The sequence below is a fragment of the Lactuca virosa genome, chromosome 2 (genome assembly GCF_052849685.1).
Source record: "Lactuca virosa cultivar CGN04683 chromosome 2, Lactuca_virosa_CGN04683_v6, whole genome shotgun sequence".
Lineage (NCBI taxonomy): Eukaryota > Viridiplantae > Streptophyta > Magnoliopsida > Asterales > Asteraceae > Lactuca > Lactuca virosa.
Window position 1 is genome coordinate 264,568,156 of NC_136427.1, and position 22,210 is coordinate 264,590,365.

Below are 22,210 nucleotides of genomic sequence, written 5' to 3' on the forward strand. Positions count from 1 at the left end.
CCATGAAAGCTTAGCCCAACCTAAATGAACTTGGCCCATTCCATATATATAAGAGTCCATATTTAATTAGTTCTTTTTGATCACTTAATTAATTCTAAATTAATTCTTGATCAATACTAATTAAATAATATGATTCCATATTAATATATTAGAACTTATAATATATTAATATAAATCATAAATATACTATTCTCAAAAGACTATCCATATAAATTGTGCCGGTGAAGTGCAACCCAAATGGACCATGCCGGGTCGGGTCAAGTACATACCAAATATAGTTATGGACTTAGACATTAATCCAACAGTCTCCCACTTGGATAAGTCTAAAACTATTATTGAGTATGACTTCAAAACCTAACTGGCAATCGTAGCTCTTAAAGCCGCTGTCGAACTCTGACCTTGTCAATTACTTGTCCATTAGATAAGGGATCATATATTCCTCCATTCTAGATATCATATGGACTGAGACATGGATTATAATCATTCTCTCTGTCCATTTGTTGTTTCCCGATTTTCGATTTATGATGACTGATTGATTGAACAAATCAAATCAGTCCTGGCTTGGCCAAGCACTCACATGTGTCATCGCTAAATCATCGAGGGGCCCACATATATCGCTTTTATCCCGAAGGTAAAAGGAATGGATAAACTTCGACTCATATGGCTTGTTCTACTACTTGTTGAATCATACACAAAGGCACGTTTTATAACATCGAGTTACCAATGCGTTTTCGTGCAATCAATGTATAACCAACTCATAGTAACAACTCATATCTCTAGCTTTTAAGAATATAAGATATTATCATCTCATGATCACTCGTGATAAAATCCATGAAGTGATTCAAATGAGCGCGGGTTGAATCCAATACTCAGAACTTATGAGCACTCATGAGTGTTGTAGCACCACTTTGTCCACCAACTTGGACCTCTACAAACCAACCCATGACAGTCTTGATTCATATCTACTTCCAACATATTACCGACTGTGGATGGTTTGAATAACTTAATCATTCAGGAAGAGCGACTTAGTTATTCTGGAAGTCAAAACATGCAGAGTGAAACACAAGAATAAATGAATCAAATATGGTATCAAACCCTATGAATATAAATAAACACTTTTATTTATCACCATACTGATTACTCATTATTCATTGTTTCGGTTTTTTATCAACTTTATACTTGAATTAAAAACACTAGTTGTCCCATGCTCCAAGCATGTACACTATGTTTTTCTTAAACAATAGCTTTGCCATACACCAAGTATGCATTCTATGTTTGTCTATGATCCTTACTTTGTGAACTAGATCGATTGAACATAATTTCAATGATTCTCTTTTCACACTCCCAAATCGTTATCGAAAAAATGTAAGAATTCCAAATTCCTATCATTTATCGAAATCTGTTTAGATTTTAAACTTATATGCACTGACCCTCTTGTAATGAATGTGTACAAAGTCACAAAACTTGTCAACAGTCATTACAGGGCATTCCAATGAAGATCAACTTCATGGAAATTAAGTATCATATTCAAAGTACATAGCTTTGAACACGCTTCTTGCATTAAGTTTTTCTAATGTTACACAGATAACTTCCACCTATGGAGACAACTCCATATTCCCATTTTGACTACCCCTTCTGAACAAGAGTTGCCTCTTTTCAGATTAGGTCAATATGGTCCTTCCAAAGTTAACACTATACTTCCAACTGTCCTTGAGCAACCAATCTTTGGTAAAGCCTTAGATTGTCCTCGACAATTGCTTAATCACTTTAGTCATATCCAATTCTAGATATTTCCTCTTAATGCCCCCGAGCATTTGGAAAATTTAGAAAGGATGAATATTATAGCACATGCAATCGTTCCTGTACCCAAAGCAAATGGGACACGATTCATGATGTCTCACACAAAGATATGATTCTAGACCAGTCTTTTGCTACAATATTTTTTATTTGCCATGTTCTCAAGATTTGACTATGAACAGGGATGTCGTAATCATAATCGAATTTTGAGAACGCAATATATAGAATTTCCTTAAGTTGAACCAATCCAACATGAAATTCATATATATATTCTTGACTAAAGATGATTAAAATCTCAATCTAAGCTTAAAATCTCACTCTAAGCCTTTTAGAATTGACATGAAGTATAATATCCTCTCCCTTAATTATAGCAAAACAACTTTTTCAACCCCTGCAACCTCACGAATTGAAATTTTTGTTTTCTATAATTAACATTGCTAACTTGCAATACTTATCATAATTATCATGCTCCCACTAACATGATGATTATTAGCATAACACTCATGCTCCCACTAGCTTTGACATGTATCCAGAAAACAACTGGACTTCTAGAAGTCAATACTTTATTGACTTTCTTACCAAAGTTCAGATTTCTGATACTAGATTGGTTTGATAAGACTTTATCAAAATCATAAACCTTATTTTAGACAGCTCACAGGTGTGTTTAAACAATTTCAGAACTATGAAAAGGGATGCCGTAATCATAGTCTCAATTGTTTATATTTTTGCCATTTCTCATAAGTCCATGTTAGTGTGCCGGATAACCATGCACGCTCCACTTAACGACTTTGAGAATGCAAAGATTACAATTGCTATCTTACTTAAAATCTACTTGGTGGAAGTGTTTCTTCACCATCATTTTCATGAAACGGAGAGAAACCTTATGACCCTTAGATTTTATGGTGTATGTGTTCGTATCCACGTGAATTTGTCAAAACCATAATCACAAGACTAGGTTAGTGACAAATCCTAACTCATATGGATTGAACTTGTGCAATCTTAACCTCTTGCCACCTGGCAGCACAAGGGCCTGCCATTGCTTCCAAGTAGTTATGCAAACAATTGAGAACATGTAGAACTCAAATGTTATAGCCAACTTAAATGGAATGGGCACAAAAATGTCAACACGATAGGTTATAAACCTCTAGTTGTGTGCTAGTGATGAAATACAGGTTTTATTCTTGATTAGTTCTTGAAACCATTTCAGGATCTTTTAGACTCCCACTGTCTTATTGACCAATAAGACTTTCTTGCCAAATATTCAAGAAGTAGTGTGGATTCTTAATCTAGACAAACACTTCACACAATTGGCCTTACTTGGTCTTTGTTTTATCCAAAACATCACAACTTACCAATTTCAAATGTACAAGAGTAAAAAACTTTTACTCTTACATTTGACAAGTGTTATAAACCTTCTTTAAGATGTGTCACTCAAATTACAATCTTGGAGTATGTCTCTAAGATTTGTTTTGGAACGAAGTATGACTCATCTTCTTGATCTGACCACTTCAACAATTCATGACTTTTCTTCTTAGCTATCAGAATGCACTTAGAGGATGAATTGTGATATGGTCTCATAATCTTTAAGATGACCATTAAACATGATACTAAAGTACTCTCCCATCTTTTCAGATTTGAGAAACTTTTATCCTTCTGCCTAATTTGATTCTTCTTATCCGTTCTGCTATACATTGGAACTTTTCCAATGTATCAGACTTATACTTAAGCTTGTAAGTATAACCATATTTACTAAAATTTAGTAAATCATGACGAGTAGTCTTATCGATCTTTTGTGGTGGACTCTGATCAGTGCACAAGGATGTGTACTTGATCCCTTAGTCCTTCACTTGACTCACATATACATGTGAACAAGGAACTAGTCTTAAATTTTTCCAAAAATGAAACTTCTCATTCATCATACTATACAACTTGCATGATTCCAAGTTTCGGTCCAATTGAAACTTGGGTGATGAGAATATTTCCATACTTGGTAAATTTAGACACTACCACAAATGAAAGAATCAAATTCATTTTTCCAATGTTGCTAGAAACATACAAACATCAAGTTTTCATAAATGCCATTGCAAGAAGATATAAAATAAAGTAAAACTTTTATTTATTTATAAAAATGCGGAAAAACTTTTCCTTATAATGCAACTTGAAATGAAAACTATGCTATTACATGTTTCCTAGCAATCTATCATAACTCCTAAGAAGTAGCTCAAGAATCCGATGTTCAACCAAGCGATAGAAATCCATATTCGCGATCAGATTCAGCATACTCTTTTCTTTAAGTTTCCTTCCCTTGGCTTGATCCTACTAAATATCAAAATGCAACCGAGTCACATTTTGTATTAAGAATCATCAACTGGTAACTTAATAGAGTTAGATAGTGGACCTACCTGAAGCAGAGTCAAACTGTTGATTCTTCTTTCTTTCAGGTAGATTGGGCAGCTTCGCTTCCAATGCCCCTTTTCTTCACACTGAAAACATATAGACTCTTTGGGAATAGTACAAAAGGCTATTCCAGACTTAGACTTTCACTTTACCTTCCGGTCAACCGGGTTGACCAAGGCCGAGCCCTTTCCATTGGGAAGAGAAAGCTTTTCTGGACTTCCAATGTTACCATTGTCCATGTCCATGGAAGTTTGAGAAATAGACCTTCCATCCATATTTGCTTGACTATTGCACCAAATCATTTCTGATTCAGCAGCAATAAGAAAATAAGAAAGATCCATTAGGGTCATGTCGTGATCTGTCACATAGTAGTCTTTCTATATGACTCAGGAAGTGACTGAAACACCCAGTCAATAGCCAACTTCCTTGGGACAACGACACCCAACATTCTTAACCTGTCACTGTGTGACTTCAGTCCTAAGACATGAGTGCACACAGGACTTCCAATTTGATGTTTTATTGTGAGTAGGGATTGAGTGATCTTGAACTTTTCAAGTCTTTAAGCTTGTGGGTCAGGGAGAATAATTGGAGGAGGTGGAGGAAGAGAAGTATGACTTCCATGAGCCAAACTCGAGAAGTCATATTCATTAGGAAAGCTTGGTTTGGGAAGATCATTGTTGTCTAAACCAGACATCAACAATGGGAGAAATTCACGTAAAGTTGATTTAAGTCCTTAATATAACACCCAATATGATATATTAAGGCTAGGACCCAACAAACTATTTTATATCTTGGAAGAGGGATGCCGTAATCCAAGCTATAAAATATTTGAAGGTAGGTGAATGACGATTCACCAATTTCCACCAAGATAAACAAAATGTATTATTAGGTTTTAATTGGTTTTGAAACTCCTAGATTCTTTTGAGATTCATTGAACTTTTCAATGACATGTTTCAATCTCGAGTGTGCCCTTCAGGTTTTGTGACTGGGATGCCGAGGATCACAAAACAAGGTGTGAAGTAACCATGCAAATATACTTGGTACCCTTAATATTTACCCCTCAATCGATGTGCCGGTTAACCATACACGCTCCAACGATACTATGATAAACATTAATTTACCCTTTGCCTACCTTGTTAAGTCCAGGTTAGTGTGCCGGTTAACCACACACGCTCCACTAACAGCTTAAACAAAGTGCAAAGTGTAATTTCATGGATTAGCACCTTATTCACATTTTCCTAAGTAACTAAGATTGGGAATTTATAAGTGTTTAGTTACTTAGTATTTATCATTATACTTATAATGAAGGGAGAATTATAGTCCTTGTCCTACTTGTTCGGCTAACGACCCTCCACCGGTCAAGGAAGCGGTGAGTGAGAGTGGACACCCATTAAACTGCCATTTTATAGGCAGTAACCTTATACCCCCCTTATAGACCGGCTTCGTGAATGAGGCCTACTAATGGTAAGACGACTTGCTCTTATACATATAATATATTAAACTTTTAATATTTTATTTTGTTTATAGTTTTTTATTTTGTTTTATCACATACCCTTAAAAGTTATATCGTGGCAACGCCAAACTCGTGTTAGGTTTTCTATATACTCCCGAAATTAGTTATATAGCAAGCGAAACAAACAATTTTAATTAATCTAAGGGAAGCAAATTCTAAAACCTACAAGAATCTTAACTTAATTGATATTAACAACTACACGAGAGATAAACGTTTCCTAACCTTTAGCAAAACTAATTTGTTTGTAGACCTTTGATGTATATCGAATTCAACAAGCCAAAGAAGAGTAACCAAAGTAGGTTACATCTAATGGTTCACACCCAACAATATCAAACTATATGATGCTAGAAAATAACCCTTGGAACAAAAGAGATCAACTAAGGAGTTAATAAGAGAAGAGAAACTCTAAGAATTTCTTAGTGTGGGGCAAAAATAATGAGGACTAGGAAGGGGTATTTATAGCTTCCAGCAACTTATAGATAAAACAGATTTGAATAATTAAATAATCAAATTTAATTTAAATTCAAATCATTTCCTTTAATTATGCCTTGGATGAAATCTCTAGGATAAACCCTAGTAAATTTCGTCCACCCTATCCCAAGGGTTCCAGAATGTTCCAACCATTCAACTATTGAATAATTAACATTCAATCCCTGCACTTTTAATTAGCACAAATTAATTCCAGATTAGTTCTAATTAAATTCAATTAATTTCAAACTAGTTTCTAGCTAACTAGCCATCACATAAATAATTAATAAACTATTTTTATCTATCTCTTATAACATTCAAATACTATTTGGTTCACTGAGGGCAACCCAAAATGATTTTCTATTAATGGATAGTTTACCAATTTAGTTATGACATTGGTTACTATTCCAATAACCCGCTCACACCAAATCACACCAAACTCATATTGTGAGTAGTAAATCAGGTACCCATCGGTCCATGACGATCATAGTAGTAACTAGCTAGCAAGGAGCTCCATAAAGTCGGAAAAAAACTGAAAAGCCTCGCTCTATCATTATTAAACCTTGAATCTGGTTCTCAATGTTTTATTTCAAACATTAAGCATATCACCCCAAAACCAACCAAGCTACACATTTTAGGCAGTTTTTAATTTCGTAAACTTAATAACACATGAAACAATGTCTTTTGAACATAGATAGTTGAGCTAGCTAGCTATCATAAGCTTCATTAACTTATAATAATGCAATCATATCTTAGTTTTTAAAAATAGTGTTGTATATACCAATGAATTGTTAGAATCTTTTGGATGAATGCTAAACTTGGATATCCATGTAAACAAGTCGACCGTAACATCTTAGATTTTCGTGAAATGATTAGTGCTTATGTTGTGAAATCTTCAGAAACTAGAAATTTCATAATTGGTTTTATGTGTATTTTAAAATAAGATGTTATTTAGTATAAAAGTACAAGTTATTATACCAAGAACTACCTTTGTACATGCTTATGATGAGTAAAACATGTTAAAAATGTTATTTGAAGCTTTTCTACAAACTTGGTGTTTGTATGTAACACCCGCAAATTTAGACTAGTCAATTCAAATAAAATAAGCGTTAAAAATGACTTTTTGATAGAAGATTATTTAGGATAAATAATTTTAACCAAATTTATAGTATATGTAACAAGGATTTCGTACATATAAAGAACGCTGAAATCGAAATTCAAATCAGTTGATTTTTTGCCAAAACAATCTAAAAGAGAATTGAAGATCTCGTAAATATGACCACGTCGATATAAAGACAGTCGAGAATAGAGTTCATATGAAGAAGATATGAATTTAGCATGGACTTTAACAGTCTAAATATGAATTTTTGTTAGAGTAAGAATTAGATGTTGAGACCTTGATGAAAGTTGTAGAGCTCGTCGAGAGGATTCCAAGGATATAAAGAACGTTGAAAACGAAGCTCGTATGCGAAAGTTATCGCCGTCCGAAGATCTACAAAAATACACTGTGATGATGACGTGGCAGCACCAGAGTGCGCCACGTGGCCATGTCGGGTAGCCAACCCTTTCACGAGACTGAGTGACGTGTTACGACGTGGGCATGACACGTGGCACCACGATTTGACGACATGTTGCCTGTTTCTAGAAGGAATGATGTGGCAGGACCAGAACTCGACACGTGGCAGAAGGCAAGTGGAGCCAACAACACCCGAAGGTGCAACGTGTCTCTTGGCCCCGCGTGGCGCACCCCTCCGCATCTATATATACCCTTCGTTTTTTAGCTCTATTTACTCATAGTTCCTTTCAATCTCTCTATAACTTCTCTAACTTTCGAGTTCGGTTTTCTTCCCAGCCTTTAGAATATTTTAGTAGAGTCTTTGGAACTCTAGGAGACCGACCAGAAGGAGTACTCGGGTCGGAGTTTTGTCCGTGCAACTTCCCAGTTTTGCAAAAATCTCTGTAAGTTAACCTACACTTATTTTATTTCAAGTGTAACTTATATTTATGTTCATAGTCATTATTATGAACCTATAAATAAGATTTATTAGTAATTCCAAGTTAAAATATTGGTTGATCTACTTACAGGAGAGGTGCCTAGAATGGTCACGTTGGCTTGGTTGTTAGATTTTAGAAAAGCTATATGCCGAAATGATCTTGCCTCCCAATTGTCCTGTCTGGCAGATCTTTACTTTCAACGGACTTAGAGGACGAAGTCTGATTCAAGTGGGGGAGAAGTGTAACAATTGATTTAGGTATGTTCATATTTAACCCTTCGTATTTAAATCATTGCAATTTTGGTCCTTGTGGCTAGTACGCGGGGCGTACCATACGGTACGCTTGGCGTACTAGCTGATATATGAACGCAGGCATCGACCACGTACATTGGGTGTACGTGGGTTACGTTGGGCGTACGTTGGCCAGGAACAAACCCTAATTTTTAGGGTTTGTGCCCTATTTAAGCTTCATTAACCCCACCTCCTGGACATTTTAGACCAGCCTCCACCCTTTGAAAACCCTAATTCGTCCCTTTGCCTTGTGTGGTGCTTTTGGAGTTTTTGTTTGAACTTTGGTGGGTTTTGTGCATCTTGAAGTGGTAGAAGAAGAAGTTTGAAGACTCATTTCATGGATAAGAGCTTAGAGATTCAGATTTAGCTCCTTCATTTGGTGACTTCTGAGGTATAAAGTCCATACCTTGTCTACTCTTTGCTTTGATCTACTCTTTAGTTTGTATATGGTCATTTTGGTCCCTTTTGGTTGGTCTTGATGAGCTAAGTCCGTTTTAGAAGCTAAACCTTGTAGATCTAGACATTTTAAGGGTCCCTTAAGCATAAAAATGCAAACTTTATGGTATTTATGGACTCATGCATGTGTTAAGTCATTTGTTAAGCTCTTTTGAGCTCTAAGAGCCTCATTAAGCCATGCATGCACGTAAAGTTGCCAAATTTACGTGATGAATCATCTTTTGGGAGTAGATCTAAGAGTATGGAGTAGTGGCTGAATGGATTAAGTGCTTATTTGTTAAGATTGGCCAACTGGTGAGTACGTTGGGCGAACCAAGCTGGTACATTGCCCGTACTTGCCCATGGACGAGTACGCTGAGCGTACGAGCTGAGTACGCCCCATGTACTTAACAAATTAGGCTTCAAAATTTTGGGCTCTCGGTCTTGGGCCATGTTTGGACTTAGGTGATTAGGGCCTTGTTGGGTCATCTGATTTTATTTGGGCCTTCTAGTGTAGTTGGTTTGGGCCTTGGTCTTGGACCAAGCTAGGTAAAGGGTAAAATGGTATTTTTACCCAAATTTAGACTGATGGTTATGGATTGAAATCCAATTATTAATTGGATGATATTGGTATTGATAGCGCGGGGATTTGTTGGACCAACAACCAGAGATTTATCAGTGTGATTCAACAGTTCGATGTGAGTTTCCTCACTGGGTTTAGCGGGTCTAAGGCACCAATGTCGGCCCAATATATGTTATGTTAGGATGCTAGATGTCTTTGTGACTTTTGCATGGATTTGTTCTTGTATGCTTACGGGGCGGGGCCCAATGATTATTTTGTATGCTATTATCTGGTTATGCTTCTATGATTTGTATGTTGGGCGGGGCCCGTTGTGTGAGTTAGGGCGAGGCCCGTTACACTCAGGGGGCGGGGCCCGTTATACGAGTTAGGGCGGGGGCCCGTTACATTCATCAGGCGGGGCCCATTATATGTTTGACATGTGTGGTATTTGGTATTTGGGGGAAATTCACTAAGCTTTGTGCTTACGGTTTTCAGTTTATGTTTCATGTACTTTTGCATATTTTGATTACTCTCATGTTTTGATGATGTAACGTCCGGTCTCTGGTACACATTTATTTGAAAAATATTATTTTTATAAAGCTACTCGACAAGTTGGAAGCCCCAGACTCGTTGAGTAGAATTGAGTTTTGGACGCGGGATTTCAGCCACCTACTCGACGAGTCAAGAGCCCTCGAATCGGCGAGTAGGTCTGTCAGAGTGAAACCCTAATTTCGGGGTTTTGCACCCTATTTAAGCATCTTAATCCCCACCTTTTGGCCTCATTTCCAGCCTCCAAGTCCTAAACCCTAGAGTGTCTTGTGAGTTGTGAGCCATTCTTGAGTGTTTTGGTGTGTTCTTGAAGCTAGAAGAAGAAGAAGGAGCTAGAAGGTTCAAGGAGAAGATAGTATATCCAGGGATTTCCTTCCATCCTCATCACTTTCTGGTAATCAAGTCTCTAACTTGATCATTCATTTCTAAGATCTATCTACTTCCATTTTATGAGGGTTTTGGTGCAAGAACCTTGGTCTTTGGGATTTGGACGTCCCAAGTGACTTATATTTCGGATCTGGGATCTAGGAGGGGTTCCATGGCATAAATGTGCAAACTTTATGACCATGGAAGCCCCATGCAAGCTTATAAGCGTTAATATGGCCCTTTTAGCCCAAAGAGGCCATGCTTGGAAGGAAAGCTATGAACTTTACGTGTCCAGCTGATGTTCAAAGCCTAGATCTAGTATAGTGTGCCTTGGTTTAGGGTATTATGGATTGTGGACCAAGATCTATGTTCTAGAGAGTTAGGGTTTGAGCTAAACCCATTAAGAAGGACTAAGAGCGGGTAAAGTTGGAAACTTTACCCTTAAAAGTGTATTCCCAGTGTGTAGGTGAAGTATGGAGTTTATATCTGAAGGGTAGGAGCTTAATCCATTGAGATGGCTCAATCAGATAGAGGAACTCGGCGAGTCCATAGAGGGACTCGACGCGTTGAATTAGGTTGTCCCGTTTTAGCTTCAGGTAGAACTCGCCGAGTCCGTGAAGGGACTCGACGAGTTAAATCGCTAGATCGCGACTGTGAGTAGCCTGGGAACTCGACGAGTCAGGGGGAGACTCGACGAGTTAGATCGCGATTTCAGGTTCTAGGACTCGACGAGTTGATGGAGCAACTCGACGAGTTGGGTCAACCAGAAGGTTGAATTTGACCGGGGGTAAAATGGTCATTTTACCCTAAGAAGGATTATCAGATTTTGATTAAGTGTTATTATGAAATTGATAGTCGGGGAGTCGTCGGAGCAGCAGTCAGAGATTCCTCACTCGAGATTTCAGCACTCATCCTTACGAGGTGAGTTTCCTTTAGTACGAACGGGTCTACGGCATCAAGGCGACCCGTAGTATGATTATGTTAGTAGCTGAGTGTGGGCGAGACCCGTATCTCCCAGTTAGCCGAGTGTGGGCGGGGCCCGTATCTCATAGCTTAGTTTGATTATGGATATATGCCTGATTGATAGAACTAGTTATACTTGTTGTCTGTGTGATACTTGTATGTATGTTTAGTAGCTGAGTGTGGGTGGGGCCCGTATCTCATAGCAGCTGAGTGTGGGCAGGGCCCGTATCTCATAGTAGCCGAGTGTGGGCGGGGCCCGTATCTCGTAGTAGCCGAGTGTGGGCGGGGCCCGTATCTCAGAGTCAGAGGAGTGTGGGCGGGGCCCGTATCTCCCAGTTAGCGGAGTGTTGGCGGGGCCCGTATCTCCTAGTTGCATGTTATGTGTATGGTATGTGGTAGTTTGGGGAGACTCACTAAGCTTCGTGCTTATAGTTTTCAGTTTTGGTTTCAGGTACTTCCGGTACCAAGGGGAAGGGCTCGGGATGATTGCAGTGCACACACCATTTGTTCAGCCTGAGATGTTTATACTATGATATTTTGAGATACATTGATATGATGTTTGAGATATTATGACATATGTTTTGGATAACTATGGTTTTATCAATAATTTAAAAACGAAATTTTTGGTCTGTATTTTTGGGATGTTTCAGATGACATAAATGATACATTTGATTTACCATGGTTGTGATGATGTTTTGGATAACAATTTTATTAATTTAAAAATCGAATTTTTTGGTCTATATTTTGGGACGTTACATTTGTGGTGCTAGCTTCCAAGTTATTGAAGAAAAGATTCTTGATTGTTTGCTACAACAATCAACAAGGTATGTTATCTTCCTTTATGAATTTTGATTTCATTAGGATTTTGTAGTTTTATAGTTCATAGTATGTTGGCATGTTGCCTTTATGTGAAATACATATATCATCTTTAGGTTGCATGTGCCCTAATCATTTAATTGTTAAATGTTTTTCCGTTTAGAGCATTGTTTAGTAATCTACGTTTTCCATCAATAGGTTAGTGGGAGTTATGCGAAATAACAAGTCGTGACTTGTTGTGCTTATCCAAAGTACTACTATACTGCTGTGCCTATCTAAAGTACTATTGTACTGCAATGTTTATCCAAAAGTACTATTGTAGTGTTGTGATTATCCAAAGTACTATTTTATCGTCGTGCTATTATCATATTGTTGTGTCTAAACACTTAGGGAAATATAGATGATTGCTGTCAAAGATCCTTTAGAAAAGATTTCTCGAGATCATCATTCTTGGATTATGAAGTGAGAATAACGGGAATGGGGTAACATGGTTATTTAATGTTGAAGATTATATAATTAAAGATTATAATATTATGGGTTGAAAACCCTATGTGCTCACCAGGTTTCCCAACCTGACACACTCAGTTTCTTTGTATCACAGGTAGCGATATGAAGGTATTGATAGATAATGTAATTATCTGCTGAGAGATTTAAGAAGTTCGTAGGCTGCAAGAATATTGATGTAAGGTCTGTTTATGCTTATGTTTTGCAACAGTAATGACATCCCAGAGTTTTTAATAATAAATGAAAAACATTTTCTTCGAAAATATTTTTTATGGGACAAATTCCGCATTTATAAAGATCACTCTGATTTAAAATAACCATAAAGAAAAAGTTTTAAAAAGACCGTAAATTTGGGGATGTCACATTGTAGAAAAACAATGTCAAGAGAAATATTACAAAATCCAAACTACGTTATTTAAGGTCTTGGGTTTCGAGTTGATCGAATCGAAAGGCAGTTGAGTGGATACACGTAGGTTATCTAATGTCTTGATTTGGAGTTAAGGACACTTTAGATGGAAAGTTTGGTTGGGATTAGCATGTCAAGGTGGAGATTATAGATTAAATGGTGATAATAATGCTAAGTTTAGGTGTAATTTGTAAATAACGAACAAAAAAGACTTTAACCCATTTTACGTGGGAGGTAAGTAAGTTCAAGTTCTTTTTTTTGTTTAATTTCATTTTTTCCATTTTAATGTTTACATGTACCACTAAGTTTTTGAAAGCTTTTAAGGGCTTTTATAAGAAACTTCATTCGAGAGCACAAGATTAACTTATATTTTAAATAAATAAGGCTACAAGGTATGCATATTAAGGGTGGATGTTATAACATTTAAACATTGTCATCTCACACTCCAACTTGTTATAATATATATGAAGTGTGGCTAACATGGTGGGGAGAGAGAGAGAGTACTTTTCCGTTTCAATATGTTGTAATACGAACACCCTTACCATAACATGAGGATGTAGCGGTGTTCATTGTGTCATAAAAAATATTGTCTTCCAACACCCCTTAAACTTTTATAGGGTGTCACGGTGTTCAATATGTCATAACATTGTTATGACATGCCATATAGGATCTCAACAACCCTTAAACTTTTAGGTTTTAACTATGTAATTTTACACATAAAAATTCACTTATACCAAATCTTTTTACACAAATAAAAAATATTGTCTTCCAACTATTTCAAAGCTCATTTTTGCCAAAATACTCCTACTCCATTAAAGAAATTAATCAAAATTGTTCTAAATTGAGTAAATTCTTCGTAGTTATTGTTTGCTTCGGCTTCTGCAAAGAAATTATTTAAATCTAACAATGACATCGACGAAAATAATAAACACCTATTTACTAAGAAACTAAATTAAATTAAATTAAGTTTGCAAGAAAGTCATAATTGATTTCTCCCAAGAACCATTTTAAATCTAACCCCTCAAAAGTCTCGTCTTGAAAAAACAAACTTTTCAAGATCCAATATCCATACCCTTCTTTTCTACCCTAACTACGTTTGACTATTAACTAAACACCCTCATACCTATACAAACCTTCCCCTTTCTTCCTCTTCGCTCTTCTTTTATACGTACGATCTAACTTATCTCGTACAAACAAAACAGTAGTCGACGTTTTTGCTTTGCCATAACAATCGTATAACTCATTCAAGAACTCTTGGGTAATCTTACCTCATCTTGTTTGAAAACCCATCATTTTCCGTAATTACTAATTTTTGTTTGTATATTTGGATATTCAGCCACGCGACGATAGCAAAAAAAACTAGTGGGGGCCGAATATATAACCTGCAAAAATGGCGTCGTCTTCGAATTCGCCATGTGCGGCGTGCAAGTTCCTGAGACGAAAATGCCAACCGGAGTGTGTATTTGCACCCTACTTTCCGGCGGACCAGCCGCAGAAGTTTGCGAATGTTCACAAGGTGTTCGGAGCAAGCAACGTGACGAAGCTTCTGAATGAACTGCACCCTCACCAACGTGAGGATGCGGTGAACACGCTGGCTTATGAGGCCGACATGCGCCTCCGTGATCCGGTCTATGGGTGTGTCGGAGTCATCTCCCTGCTCCAACACCAACTCCGGCAGCTTCAGATGGATCTAACCTCCGCCAAATCGGAGCTGTCCAAGTACCAGAACCACCATCTTTGTCATATGAATGGTGCAGCCACCCATGGACTCATTGCTCCGGCAGCTACCACAACCCACCACCACCATCATGACTTGGGGATCAACTTGATTAATGTCGACGTTGGTGGTGTTATTAGTCAAGATCACCATTTGTACCACCACCCTGCAGAGTTCTTTCCCCCTAGGGATCATCAGCACACGGCGGCGATAAGGGGTTTAGATGTAAAATGTACTTATGATGCCACCGGCGGTCTTGGACAACACATGCAATATCAGCAACATAGGGCTGCCGGAAGTGGTAGCGATGATCGGAGAACACCCATTGATCCATCTTAAGGTTTTTTCAGCTTCTTCAAATATGAATCCAGTTTACATAATACTCCATATATACTTAGATTAATATCCAATCATCTATTATATACTAACGTTTTACACATAATTCCTTTTAGCTCTTCAGTTTTGTTATAATATATATAAACCCAAAGTGACCTAATTAATGACAAGAATCCACAAGAGATGTCTCTGTTGAAGTCACAAGAGATGTCTCTGTTGAAGTCGTTTCTTTGCTATTGTAAATTGTAATCTATCTTACATTCTTACTCATTTGATTGAGAGTGAAACGGTCCAACCTTACATTATTTTCTTTGCTGTTAAAGGTATCCACAAAATTTATGGAGTTACACATCATCTATCTCCCATCCATATAACTCTATTATTTTTTTCCTACAATATATTAAACTCCAAAAAATTTAATATAATATTATAAATTATAATTTATAATTTACAATTAAGAACTAAAAACATTTTTTTTTCTATTGAAAAGTTCAATGATCATTGAACTTCAAATCCATTAAATGATAAAGTGACATCTCGTAATGATAAAGTTTCATTTATTGAATGACACATATATTTGTCATCTTATTTAACTTTTCCATTAAAATTCACCATTATAGATGTTAATTATATGGTATGTATGTATTTTTGTTCTAAATATATTGGATTGACAATAAAATAAAAAATAAATAAATAAAATAAAATAAACTTTGAGAGAAGTAGACCCAATAGAACACTTGTTCCATATAGTCGTTATTTACTCAATTAGCAACTTATCAATAGCAAACTAATTGTACAATCTCTCATTAATTGTTTATCCATTATATTGCCTGTATGGTTAAACATTTAAACAACCTGCGCTTTTTATTGTCAATAATGTTATTAGTTATTAGTTATTAGAGCAACTATAATAGTCAAGTCTTTAGCTAATCATTTTATGCGGCCTCAACAAAATAAAAACCTCAAAATACTTTCGTCACAATAGGAAAATTTGATTGTCAAACTTTTTCATGAATTAAAAAACAATAAATATTACATATGGACTCCATCAAAATGATTAAAGAAGCTTTTTGTTAAGTTTTTATTGATTGAAAGCTATGATCCCGCCAAAATAATGAAAACTCTTTCATCCAAGAACTTGTTATTTAACAAGTCATTATCCACTCTCACTATTCTGGTAGGTGTAAATATGGGCAAAATTAAAGGGTGGAATCCGATTGTTGAAAGGTTTAAAAAAAACTTTCCAATTGGAATGCTAGCTTGTTGTCGATTGGAGGTCGATCGGTATTGATTACTTCAGTTTTGGGTTCTTTGGGGAATTATTATATGTCTCTTTTCCCAATGCCAGCTCAAGTGAAAAAACATTTAGAGGCATTGCGAGCCAAGTTTTTCTGGGGTTCGAGTGAAAACAAAAAGAAGTTGGCTTGGGTTAACTGGAATATGGTGATGTCTTCAAAGGAGAAAGGGGGCCTTGGATTTGGAAGCCTAATGGCCCTTAATTGTGCTTTGATTCAAAAGTGGCGGTGGCGATTTGTAAATGAAGAAGGTGCTTTATGGGTTAAGGTGATTTCAGAGGTACATGGGTATAATCCAGGTGATTCTCTTCAGAATGCTAAGATTCATATTTCTGGAGTTTGGTCTCGGATTGTGGGTTCGATAAACATGATGCATGATAAAGGTGTCATACCTTATTCTTGCATTCGGAAAAAAGTTGGTGATGGTCGAAGTACTCGCTTTTGGTCGGATGTTTGGATAGGGGACATGGCTCTGAATTTGAGATTTAATCGTCTTTTTCGTCTTGACCGAAATCCGGACACTTCCATTGCAGAAAGGTGGTCTAACGGTTGGTCGTGGTCTTGGAGTCGTCAAATATGTAGAGGTGTTTTGCAACGACAACTTGATGATTTGATAAACCTTATTGGCAATTTTCAGCCCACAAATGAGAAGGATTCTTGGAGATGGGATGTTGATGGTGTCATGGGGTTTTCGGTTCATGATACTAGGCAATTTATTGACAAGCAATGTTGCAGAAATCGGCCTTGGCGGCCGATTAATCGGCGATTAATCGTTTAGCGGCCTTGAATTGATTACGATTAGGGTGTTTGGCGGAAATTGGTCAAAAGCGGTCAAAGACGGGCTTGGCGGTCCTTGGCGGTCCTCGGCGGTAATGGCGGGAATTTTTTAAAAAATTCAAAAAAATTTAATTTTCAAATATCACACCAAAATTTTAAATTTTAAAATTTTTAAGCTTTCAACTTTTAAAATATTATAATAAAATTTTCAAAATTTCAAATTTTTAAAATTTAAAATTTTCAAATACTTAGGTTTTTAGGGAATATTAATTTTTTAAATAATTTTATTAATAATCAAGGGTCCCCGATTAATCTCCGATTAATCCCCGCCTAGTCCGATTAATCGCGTATCGTCGGTTGACTGCCGAGGTACCGCCGAACGATTTTTACAACCTTGTTGACAAGGTTTCGCTTCCAGATGGTCTATCAGTTACTAGATGGAATCGATGTGTGCCGCGGAAGGTAAATATTTTGTGTTGGCGGGTGTTGCGAGATCGACTTCCCACAAGGTGGAATTTAAGTCTTAAAGGTTTGGAGATTCCTTCTTTGGTTTGCCCTATGTGCGATGATCATGTGGAGAAAAATGATCATCTTTTTCTCTTATGTAATTTGGCGGGTTCTATTTGGCGAAGGGTTTTTAAATGGGTTGATCTAGTGTTGCCTGGTTGGGATACGTTACAAGACATATTTGATTGGCTAGATATGGTCTCGTTATCCAGAGAGAGAAAAACAGCGTTGGAATCGATTATTCAAACGGTCATTTGGGTGATGTGGAGATTTCGAAATGATATTATATTTTGTGAAGTGGTTTCGTCTAAACTTTTTATTTTTGATGATATTGTTAATATGTCTTACAATTGGTTTGTTCATAGAAACAATAAGGTTAAAGCTACTTGGGTTAATTGGCTTCAAAACCCATTATTAGCTATTTCTTTGTAATTTCTAGCTTTTTGCTAGGTTCGTGTTCAATTTTAAGCTGTTCAAAAAAAAAAAAAAAATCCACTCTCACTATAAGGAATAGGTTTTTTCAAAACTTTTTCATTTTGAAAAGGCTTAGAATAAACTCATATTGTGGAGGGGGAAAATGACTTGTGAGGTTAAACATCTTTTTCGTTTTATTCATATTTAGGTAATTTTTTTACACATTTGGTAATTTAACTTGTTAAATGTGTTCACATATTATCATTGTCACCGGCTATCTTTGTTAACAATGGTAGTATATGAACACATTTAACAAATTAATTGATCAAATGTGTAAAAAAAAAAAACAAAAATTACCTAAATGTGAAAAAATGAAAAGTTAATTACTTTGATAAGTCATTTTTCCCACTTTTAATAGCGATTTTAATTTTCATATTTATTTGTATTATTTTTTCAAACGTTATTTTTAAAATATCCATAATGATTGATTATTTATCCTATTTATAGTCTTTTGATTTTGATAAATCAATTTTCTACTAATTTATTTTTAGCAAAAACTTACTATCATAAATATTAATTAAATATTGATTAGTTCTAAACTCTATTTTTAATTAATAAATATTTTTTTATGAAATATTTTATATAGTCTCTTATATTTTTTTTTCTTTTGTTTATAAGCATATGCAATCCTTTTAAAGTAAATAGTAACTAACAATAAAATCAAATAAACTAAATATATAATAATAAGTATGGAGGTTCTTTTAAAAAAATAAAAAGAAAATATTACGTATCAAATAAAAAATAAAAAAAACTATATAATATAAATGTTTTAAAATTATTACAACTTTTTTATACTTTTTAATCAGAAGTTTATAAACATTTTAATTTTTTTAATACAACATTCTAAACTAGCATTTAACAAAAGTATTTTAAATGTTATAAAAGATATTAAATTGTCATATAAAATCTATGAAACGCTTTAAAAATGTTGTCAAAGAAAGTTTAGCATTATAGTTGTATGAAAGTTATAAAAAAAATTGTATGAAAATGTAAAAAAAAAAATTAAAAACCTATAAGAACATTTTAAAACATTTAGAAAATATTTGGTTTAAAAATACTTGCATTAAAATTATATGAAAGTATTTAAAAAGGTTTAAAAAAATTATAAGCAAAGTTTAAAACATTGTATTAGAAAAAAAACTATAGGAAAAAAATATCATAAAAATGTTGCGAGAAATTATAAAAAGTCTTAAGAAATTTGTAAAAAAACTTGTTCACATTTAGACTATTTTTTTTATACACATTTAACCATTTAACTTGTTAAATGTGTTCACATGTTATCATTGTCACATGAGATAGCGGGTGACAATGATAATATGTGAACACATTTAACAAGTTAAATGATTAAATGTATACATAAAAAGTTGTCTAAACGTGAACAAGACGAATAGAGTCATGTGCGGAAAAACATAGTATAAAAACAAGTTAAATGATTAAATGTATACATAAAAAGTTGTCTAAACGTTAACAAGTTAAATGATTAAATGTATACATAAAAAGTTGTCTAAATGTATACATTTAATTAAGTTATTATAAAACCAATAGTATAAAAACATCCATAGTGTCATCCCATATCCAAAACCAGTATGTCAATAATCAAAACATGTCATAATGAAACAATATTAGAGTATAATCCCAAAGATCTTATGTGCGGAAAAACATAGTGTGATGCGCTGCGATCATGCCGACTCAATTCCTTTTGAAGAAGAAGTACTTGAAACCAAAACTGAAAACCGTAAACACGAAGCTTAGTGAGTTCTCCCATCATACCACATACCATACAATAATGTCTAAAATGTCCGGGTACTGGCCTAACCCTTCGGTCTCTTTCAACTGATAACTTGCCTAGCATATCAGGATGCAGGCCTACCCCTTCGGTCTCTTTCAACCGGTAACTCGCCTAGCATCACTACTAGAAAAACAACCTTTTACAACGCGCAATGCGTGTCGTAAAACGCTCAGACGACGCGCAAATGTGTGTCAAGGAAGGCCCTGTCATAACGAGAGACGACATGTTTTTGTGTGTCGTCTATAGACGACGCGCATTTACGACGCGCAGTTACGACACGCATTTACGACGCTCATTTACGACACGCAATACGTATCAAGGAAGGCCCTGCCATAAAAGAAGACGACACGCATTTGCGTGTCGTAACCTTACGACGCTCGTTTAGGACACGCATTGCGTATCATTATAGCCCCTGTCATCAATGAAGATGACATGCATTTGTGTGTCATAAACTTCTGCAACCATTTACAAGATGCATATACGACATGCCTTTACGATACTCTTTTACGCATAATACAAAAATATATACAAAAAATATATACAAAAACAATCAATTTCATCCAATAACATCATGTCAAAAAATTGTAATACATTGATATTAAAGGGATCTGATTGTACATTGTTATTAAGAGGTTTTCCCTAACTATATAACCTAATACTACATTGCTATAAAGGGGCACCTTCTTGTTTCAGTAACTCATCATTAAGCTGTCTAAAGAAGCTCTGAAACCCTTCATGAATCCAACCAATCATCATGTCTCTTAGCTTCAATATAAATCCTAACTCTTGATAAAAAAACAACACGGAAATCCTACACAATAATCATGTCAGTTGTACAATATCAATATCAACTAATTAATAATACACATGGTATGTATGAGAGTGGAATCAAAATGATCTACCAATAAGAATTTTATATTGTCGTCAATCAAAGTATTTTTGGTGGCCTCAAGGGCAGCTCCCAAAGGATACTCCTTGCCTGTGCCATCTTCCTTTTGAATTTGCAGGAGTGTCTGGTTGTTCAAATCAGAAAAGAAAACCAACCAAACCATTACACTTTTATCCTTGTTCATATTAAAAAATTTCTTTCTATACATATCCAGAGACTGACTAACCAGATATTTTAAGAAGAAGATGACTAACCAGATATATAAACATGTATGTATAAATAATAAATTATATTACTCATCATTCAAAACATATATAATATAATATTATTATTATACCTTCACAATAAGTTCCAGGAACAACAAGCTCTAAGTCACGACACTCTACTAATTCTGGAGAAACTGACTGCATTTACACAAAAGGAAAACAATCAAACACCAACTTTGAGTATTCCTTCCTTCATATCGTCAATAAATCCCTATTTCACCCCATAACTACCAACAATTCCATGTGTTAATAAGAAAGAGACGAAAGTATGATGATATAGAAAAAAAAGGAAATTAGACAATGGAAAAACATGGAAAGATGTCTAAAAGATCCAATACTTGTATCTCCAATCATCGATTCAGACAAGCCTACTGTTTTAACAAGCCTGGTAGTTGATTTTATACACAAAATGAAATTAAAAAATAAAAATAAAAAAATACCTGCAATGGAACAATGTTGACAACAGGCTGCAAGCAGGAGATATTGGTCCAATCTATTCAGATAATACAATAGGACCACAGGCCCGATCCTTTCTAACAGGTTCACACGAAACGAAACCAATATAGAAAAACCAATATCATCAAATGAAAGCAAGTATGATGACGTGGCAGCAACAACATCTGCAACTTCACTTTGTATATAATCTAATCAAGTCTGCACATTTACAAGAAAAGGTTATCTCAATGACGAACTCAAGCACACAAATCAGGAAGTGGAAAAAATCGCATTTAGAGTAATATTATCCCTAGCTAATATCATCCCGAAAATCCGAATTTTTCCTTTTTGGGAATGTTGTAATAAGTTACTTACCACCAGAACCAAGATCATACAAAATCCACTCACAACCCAAGCCAACCATGATAATTCAAGTGGCTAAAAAAAAGGCACCTTTGGCTGCATCTACAAGCTGTCTGTTACTATCTCACATCAGCTGAAAGTAATTAAGTTGGTGGCATATAAGTGTAATCCTCCCACAAGCTGGCTTTGAGTTCTGCACTTAGGTTTATGGCTTCAAGTGATAAAAGCTTTTTTTTTAAGGAATATAACACCAAAAGTACTTCACCAACCTAGATGTCTTATAATCACGCAAGTATTTTTA

General features: G+C 35.5%; 2 protein-coding genes across 2 annotated transcripts; both read left to right on the forward strand.

The window, feature by feature from the left end:
* The first annotated feature begins 14,188 nt into the window (after nt 1–14,188).
* Nucleotides 14,189–15,400, forward strand: LOC145156975 (protein ASYMMETRIC LEAVES 2-like). Its single transcript, XM_079076164.1, has 2 exons — nt 14,189–14,319; nt 14,398–15,400. The coding sequence occupies exon 2, from the start codon at nt 14,452–14,454 to the stop codon at nt 15,115–15,117; it is 666 nt and encodes a 221-aa protein (XP_078932290.1). The 5' UTR covers nt 14,189–14,319; nt 14,398–14,451; the 3' UTR covers nt 15,118–15,400.
* A 1,040-nt stretch (nt 15,401–16,440) lies between these two features.
* Nucleotides 16,441–17,179, forward strand: LOC145158471 (putative mitochondrial protein AtMg00310). The gene is made up of 2 exons (XM_079077363.1): nt 16,441–16,946; nt 17,047–17,179. Exons 1-2 carry the CDS (start codon nt 16,441–16,443, stop codon nt 17,177–17,179), a joined length of 639 nt encoding a protein of 212 aa, XP_078933489.1.
* Nucleotides 17,180–22,210: the final 5,031 nt, after the last annotated feature.

Coding starts and splice junctions, on each gene's coding strand:
- LOC145158471 (XM_079077363.1), top strand. CDS start 16,441: ATGTCTCTTTTCCCAATGCCAGCTCAAGTGAAAAAACATTTAGAGGCA. Junction 16,947..17,046: donor GACACTTCCATTGCAGAAAG/GTGGTCTAACGG, acceptor GGCAATTTTCAG/CCCACAAATGAGAAGGATTC.
- LOC145156975 (XM_079076164.1), top strand. CDS start 14,452: ATGGCGTCGTCTTCGAATTCGCCATGTGCGGCGTGCAAGTTCCTGAGA.